The sequence below is a fragment of the Gymnoscopelus microlampas genome (genome assembly GCF_963454915.1).
Source record: "Gymnoscopelus microlampas genome assembly, chromosome: 7".
Taxonomy (NCBI): Eukaryota; Metazoa; Chordata; class Actinopteri; order Myctophiformes; family Myctophidae; genus Gymnoscopelus; species Gymnoscopelus microlampas.
The window spans coordinates 865,001-872,500 of record NC_139944.1 but is presented as its reverse complement, the minus strand read 5'-3'; the positions used below and the strand labels follow the sequence as shown (position 1 = coordinate 872,500).

Sequence of the window (7,500 nt, the reverse complement as noted above, 5' to 3'; positions counted from 1 at the left end):
TTGGCATTGGGCTTGATCCACAGGTAGGTGGCGCCAACGGCCAACAGCTCCGGAGGAGCTATGGGGGTGGGAGGGGCTGAGGGGGAGAGAGAGAGAGAGAGAGAGAGAGAGAGAGAGAGAGAGAGAGAGAGAGAGAGAGAGAGAGAGAGAGAGAGAGAGAGAGACATGGAGTCATGTACCACTTGAGCTCCTGAAATTAATGGTTTCACACTGCAGCTGAAAGAGCAGCATGGCCAACTCAAAGAGGAGTTCAATGGCTCCTTAAAGGAGCTGAGGAGAGATGTGCTTAGACTACAGGAGGATGGAGAGACCCTGAGAAAGGAACTAGCAACTATCAGAGAGGAGCTGCTCCTCAGCGAAAGGACTGTCTACAGCCTGAGAGAAGAACTAAGCAGCCTCCAGGCCTCCAGCAGCCCCCCTGCCCTATTCCTGACCCCACAACCAGGCACGTCCACTGTCACCACCTCCACTACAGCCCAGGTGACTTCACCCACTCCTCACTCCATGCCAAGCCCCTCCAGCACTCAAACACACACCACTGCATCATCACCACTGCCTACAGATTCTGACTCGCCCAGGCCACAGAATAAAGCAGAGGCTAAAACAAACAAACATGCAGATACCGATATAGTCATCCTCATCGACTCTAACGGTAAATGTATTAATGAGCAGCAACTATTTGCGAGCCGTAAAGTTGCTAAGATTTGGTGTGCTAAGACAGATGATGCCATGCAGCTGTTGACTGAATCCAGCCTTGGTGATCCCAGCAATATCATTATACACACTGGCACCAATGACTTGAGTGCACAGCAAGAGAGAGTGGCAGAGTCAGTTAAGAGGGTGGCCCAAAAAGCCTCAAAAACCTTCCCTAACAGCAGGATAACACTGTCAACCCTCCTGCCGAGGACAGACTTCCATCCCATGACCATTCAGAGGATCAATGCAGAAATCTCTCGCCAATGCTACCACATGCCAAATGTCCACCTGGCTCATCACCACACCCTAACAGTGTATGAGCTGCATGACCACGTCCACCTTCACAAGGAAATGGTCAGGGTATTTGCAAAAACCCTGAAAGATGTGGCCCTCGCCTCGATCGCAGCCACAGCAGCAGCCCTCACAAGAACAGCAGAGGACCTTTTGGAGGCCATGCCAGCAGACCTCCTCCACCACCTTATGGAGGCCATGCCAGCAGACCCTACCCTCCGCCACCACCGAAGAGACCCACAGCACAGCATCCCCACCACCAGCCTAGACCTGCACTGCAACACCTTGACTCTGGACCCAGCCAAAAGAGACTGGACAATACCCTACCAGCACCACTCACCCAGAGCACAAGACCACAACAGCAGAGCTACGCTGCAGCACTTAAAGGCACTGACAGCAGCAGCAGCAGCAGCAGCACTGACCTCGGGGAGATAACACAACTTCTCAGCCTCATAGCAGCTAAACTCACCAGCTAAGTAAAACAGAAAACGCGTGCGTGCGTGTGTGTGTGTGTGTCTATTTGTATTATTATGTACTAGACCATACCCGGTCGGCGCAGCGCATCCGTGGGGGGATATGCGCACATGATCTGGCAACCCGGGAGGCAGTTCGTCCCATAGCTGGGCAGCCCCGTAACCATGGCGACAGTGTTTGACACAAAAACGCTAATAAGAAGCTGAGATTTGATGAAATTGAAAAACGGGCTTCACAGTTGCGTTCAGATGGTAATGGTCAATGGCTGTGTGCAAAATCAGAGCAATTGGTCCAGCCAGTGAGGAGAACCGGGTATCTTCACTCACGTACTCACCACCACTACAGAGGTTACTAGAATTATAGTAGGATAGTAGGATATGTATGTATGTATGTATGTGTATGTAGGTATGTATATATATATAGGCCTAAGGTATGAAGGTATACTGTATGTATATATAGTTATGTGTATATAGGTAATGTATGTATGTGTTTGCGGGCATTATATGTTTATATACCGTATACCTCAGTTTATACTTTTGTAAAATTGTCATTAGCACATTGAAAACATTCAGAATTGAAATTTGACATACTGAAAATGTTATTATTTGTTTATCTTGTTGGAAACGGAAAAGATCTGTACCATTGATTCAGTTGCATTAGTTCTAACATGAAGTCACTAACTATCTCCATGTGGAATATCCAGGGTCTGAGTTCATTTTGATTTGTTTTTCAAACTTTGTTTGATTTAAAAAGTAGAACCCTGGAATTCCAACAACACATGAAAAATATGGACATAATCATTCTTGAAGAAACCTGGTGTAGATCAGATGCATCACCCATTGCCCCTCAGGCTACCGTGAAATTATTGTTTCTTCTATAAAAAATCCCGCAACTAACAAGGGTAGAGACTCAGGGGGTATCATCATCTGGTATAAATCGGATTTGGACACCTACATTTCACAAATAAAAAAAGAAACCTCTCATATTTGGCTTAAATCAAGAAGGAGATCACTGACTCCAACCAAGATACCTACCTATGTGCCCTATACACCCCCCCCTCTGAGTCTCCATACTTCAATGAGGAGATCTTCCCATGTCTCCACAATGAAATCAACCACTTCCAGGCCCAGGGGAAGGTGTTGATCTGTGGGGACCTAAATGCAAGAACTGGCCACATGCCTGACTTTACAAGAGACATGGGTAATAGGCACATATTTGGTCACAACTACCCAAGAAATATAGTTGACTACCCAAGAACAAGTTTTGATACACAGGTCAACACAAACGGAAAATGCCTCATATCTCTGTCAAAGTCTGGGTCTGTACATTGTTAATGGTAGAATGAGAGGGGACTCTCTGGGGCAGTACACCTACGGTTCATCTCTTGACTGCAGCACTGTTGACTATGAGATCACAGATTTGGAACCCTTCTCTCTCAGGGCCTTCACAGTTAAGCCATTAACACCTCTGTCAGATCACAGCCAAATTACTGTGTATTTAAAAAAGGAAAAAACATCTAACACAAAAACTAAACCCAGTAAGCTCTACAATATCACCAAACAATACAGATGGGTCCAAAACAGCACAGATGAATATGGTAAAGCAATTAGAGATCCTAAAATTCAATCACTCATAGACAATTACCTTGTTCAAATTTACCCTCAAAATAATCACGGCATTAATCTGGCGGTACAAAATATAAATCAAATATTTGACCAACTGGCATCTATGTCCAATTTGAAGACATCTAGATCCAAATCTAAAAATATACAAACAGAAAAATTGTTTGATTTGGAATGCAAAAACATGAGGAAAAAACTCAGAGAATTATCAAATGAGAAACACAGACAACCAAACAACCAAGACTTGCGTCCTGGTTATTGGGAAGCATTGAAAGAATACAAAACCACACTCAGAATCAAGAGAGCAGATTTTACACAAAAACAATTAGAAACCATTGAAGAATCACTAAATTCAAACCACTTGTGGGACAATTGGAAAGCATTACATAAAAAACACCATGAAGAGATACCGATCCAAGATGGAGAGGTATGGATCATTTCAACAAATGATATAGTAAAATAACAATGAACCCAGAGCAAACTAAAATAAATGAAAAAATGCTTACATTACAATCAGCGATTAAACAATATCAAAACCCATTAGACTACCAAATTACTGAAAAAGAATCGAATGAAAAGCTTCAGACTCTACAGCCTAAAAAGGCCTGTGGAGCTGATAGAATTTTAAATGAAATGCTAAAAAACACAGACACCAAATTAAGATTGGCCATAGTAAAACTGTTCAACTTGATTCTGAGTGTCGGACACTTCCCTGACATCTGGAACAAAGGACTCATCATGCCCATTTTCAAAAGTGGAGATAAATTAGACCCTAACAACTACAGAGGCATTTGTGTGAACAGTAATCTGGGGAAGGTGTTTTGTAGTATTTTAAACACAAGACTCATAGACTTCCTTATGAAGCACAATGTCTTAAGCCAAGAGATGAACATAGAGAAGAGTCCCCTCAGTCAGATGGTCCTGATGCTGAACAAACCAACATCAGCCCCTATAGACAATCCTAACAATAACCAGCCTCCGGACAGTGACATCACTCCCCAACAAATCCGACCCAACCAAATTATTACTCAACAGAAACAAAAATACGAGAACTATTGGATCGAAAAAACAAAGACCCAAAGTAAACTTAATTGCTATCTGGCCCTAAACAGACAATACACCGTGGCAGAATATTTGAGCATGGTGACTGATAACAAAGTGAGGAAAACCTTAACAAAGTACAGACTCAGTGAGCACAGCCTAGCCATCGAGAAAGGCCGATATAGACAAACCTGGCTGCCCAGAGAGGACAGGCTGTGCTCTCACTGTGGTCAAGGAGTGGTGGAGACAGAGCTCCACTTCTTGACTGCATGTGACAAATATAAACACATAAGAGAAGTTTACTACCCTACATTCACAAAAATAACAAAAACAAAGATACAGTTTGACTATCCAGGCAATCCCCTACTTATTAGGTGAGAAAGCCGAATGTTCAAGGTTGGCAGCAAAATATGTAGCAGCCTGTCACAAAATGAGGGACAATGGGTGAACACTAAGTCTACTACAATTAATGAACGAATGTCATTTTGCTTATGTTTGTCTTGTTTGTATTATTTGTTATGATTCTGAATATGTATTATTATTTTGTATCATAATGTATGTAATGCTTTGGCAATATAAGAATGCTTGTCATGCCAATAAAGCATATTTGAATTGAATTGAATGGAAAATTGAGAGAGAGAGAGAGAGAGAGAGAGAGAGAGAGAGAAAGAGAGAGAGAGAGAGAGAGAGAGAGAGGGTGAGTCAAATATCTAAAACGTGTCAAATAAAGCACAATCTTTATGATTTTTGACACGTACAAATTTAGATTGGGACTATCCATTTTAGAGAGTAGCATAGTGTACCCTTCTGCAAAGTATCATAAAGTCATAGTTTCAGTTTAATGACATTATTTTCATTTGGTTCATTACTTAGTTTAGTGTAATTTATGATGATGTTTCAGTTGGGTTAATTAAGCGTCCAATCCAGCAGCAGATACAAGCTTTTCTCTGACCTCACATTAACGAGTCATTCATCATTCAGTGACGTCACACATTCATTTGAGCTCTCTCTCTCTCTCTCTCTCTCTCTCTCTCTCTCTCTCTCTCTCTCTCTCTCTCTCTCTCTCTCTCTCTCTCTCTCTCTCTCTCTCAGCAAACCTTATATGTGCATATTTCAACTTTGTACAAAAATAGCCGATCTACAAGCTTGTGGATCCGCTATTTTTGCTACTTTTGAAACATTTTAGAAGTAAAACTGTGTGTATAGTAGAACCATTGACAAGTATTAACAAGAGCTTGTGACTAAATAATAACTACAGTGGATCCAGTGGAACACATGCTATTATATTAATAATACATAATAACTACAGTGGATCCAGTGGAACACATGCTATTATATTAATAATACATAATAACTAGAGTGGATCCAGTGGAACGCATGCTATTATATTATTAATAATAAATAATAACTACAGTGGATCCAGTGGAACGTTTGCTATTATATTATTAATAATAAATAATAACTACAGTGGATCCAGTGGAACGCATGCTATTATATTATTAATAATAAATAATAACTACAGTGGATCCAGTGGAACGCATGCTATTATATTATTAATGATAAATAATAACTACAGGGGATCCTGTGGAACACATGCTATTATATTAATAATACATAATAACTACAGTGGATCCAGTGGAACACATGGTATTATATTAATAATACATAACAACTACAGTGGATCCAGTGGAACACATGCTATTATATTAATAATACATAATAACTACAGTGGATCCAGTGGAACACATGCTATTATATTAATAATACATAACAACTACAGTGGATCCAGTGGAACACATGCTATTATATTAATAATACATAACAACTACAGTGGATCCAGTGGAACACATGCTATTATATTAATAATACATAATAACTACAGTGGATCCAGTGGAACACATGCTATTATATTAATAATACATAATAACTACATTGGATCCAGTGGAACACATGCTATTATATTAATAATACATAATAACTACATTGGATCCAGTGGAACACATGCTATTATATTAATAATACATAATAACTACATTGGATCCAGTGGAACACATGCTATTATATTAATAATACATACTAACTACAGTGGATCCAGTGGAACACATGCTATTATATTAATAATACATAATAACTACAGTGGATCCAGTGGAACACATGCTATTATATTAATAATACATAATAACTACAGTGGATCCAGTGGAACATATGCTATTATATTAATAATACATAATAACTACAGTGGATCCAGTGGAACACATGCTATTATATTAATAATATATAATAACTACAGTGGATCCAGTGGAACACATGCTATTATATTAATAATACTTATTTTGTTCCCCGATTTCCTGAACATACAAGGTTTCCACCTGACAGGGACACTTTGGAAGTTGTTCTCCTGCCAGTGATGAGCGGCTTGGGCCAAGTAGCTTTACACTGTCCCTCTGTCCCTCTACTCTGTCCTTCTGTCCTTCTGTCCTTCTGTCCTTCTGTCCTTCTGTCCTTCTGTCTCTCTGTCCCTCTGTCCCTCTTACTCTGTCCTTCTGTCCTTCTGTCCTTCTGTCCTTCTGTCCTTCTGTCTCACTGTCCCTCTACTCTGTCCTTCTGCCCTTCTGTCTCACTGTCCCTCTGTCCATATACTCTGTCCCTCTACTCTGTCCTTCTGTCCTTCTGTCTCACTGTCCCTCTGTCCATCTACTCTGTCCCTCTACTCTGTCCCTCTGTCAGTCCACCCTTAGGCTTCTGCACCCTAATCCCATGTATAACGCACAAACTTTTTTTTGTTGGTATTTTTTATTGCGCTTTTTTTTTCTCTAAGCACCTTAACGTCTATAAGTATATCATGCACATTGCTGCTATGCTCAGGCACCTTAGTCTGTCTCTTATCTCAGGTACTTTGTAAATATGTAGATAACTTGTTTTTTGGCTTCTATTGTTCTCTTGTTTGATCTCCTTCCCACTTGCCCCCCTACCCCTCTTCTTCTCTCTCTCCCCACTCTTCTTTGTACGGAATTTAACGTTGCGATGGGAATGATGTACAAAAACAAATTTCACCCACTTTTTTACCTTGTAAACTTGTGATGTGACAATAAACCTGATTCTGATTCCCTCTACTCTGTCCCTCTGTCCATCTACTCTGTCCCTCTGTCCCTCTGTCCCTCTGTCCCTATGTCCTTCTACTCTGTCCTTCTGTCCTTCTGTCCTTCTGTCCCTATGTCCCTCTGTCCCTCTGTCTCTCTAGTCTAAACATGTTCTGCTAGTTTGAAGTCTTATTCACTGTACTATAGTCATTATCATGAGCCATGTTTTACTTTACTCCTGTCTGCTCATTATCTACCTCCCTCTGTCTCTTATCACCCCTCCATCATTCTCTACC

General features: G+C 40.8%; 1 protein-coding gene across 1 annotated transcript in view; it reads right to left on the bottom strand.

Moving 5' to 3' along the window:
• The window catches only part of ptprt (protein tyrosine phosphatase receptor type T), a gene marked incomplete at both ends in the record, with an annotated part of 155,917 nt that overhangs the window by 115,665 nt on the left and 32,752 nt on the right, over positions 1-7,500 (bottom strand). The window contains one exon of the mRNA XM_084063020.1: positions 1-76. This exon is cut by the window's left edge and continues 218 nt beyond it. Within this exon, the coding sequence (XP_083919146.1) occupies positions 1-76 (76 nt within the window). The remainder of the gene's footprint in view (positions 77-7,500) is intronic.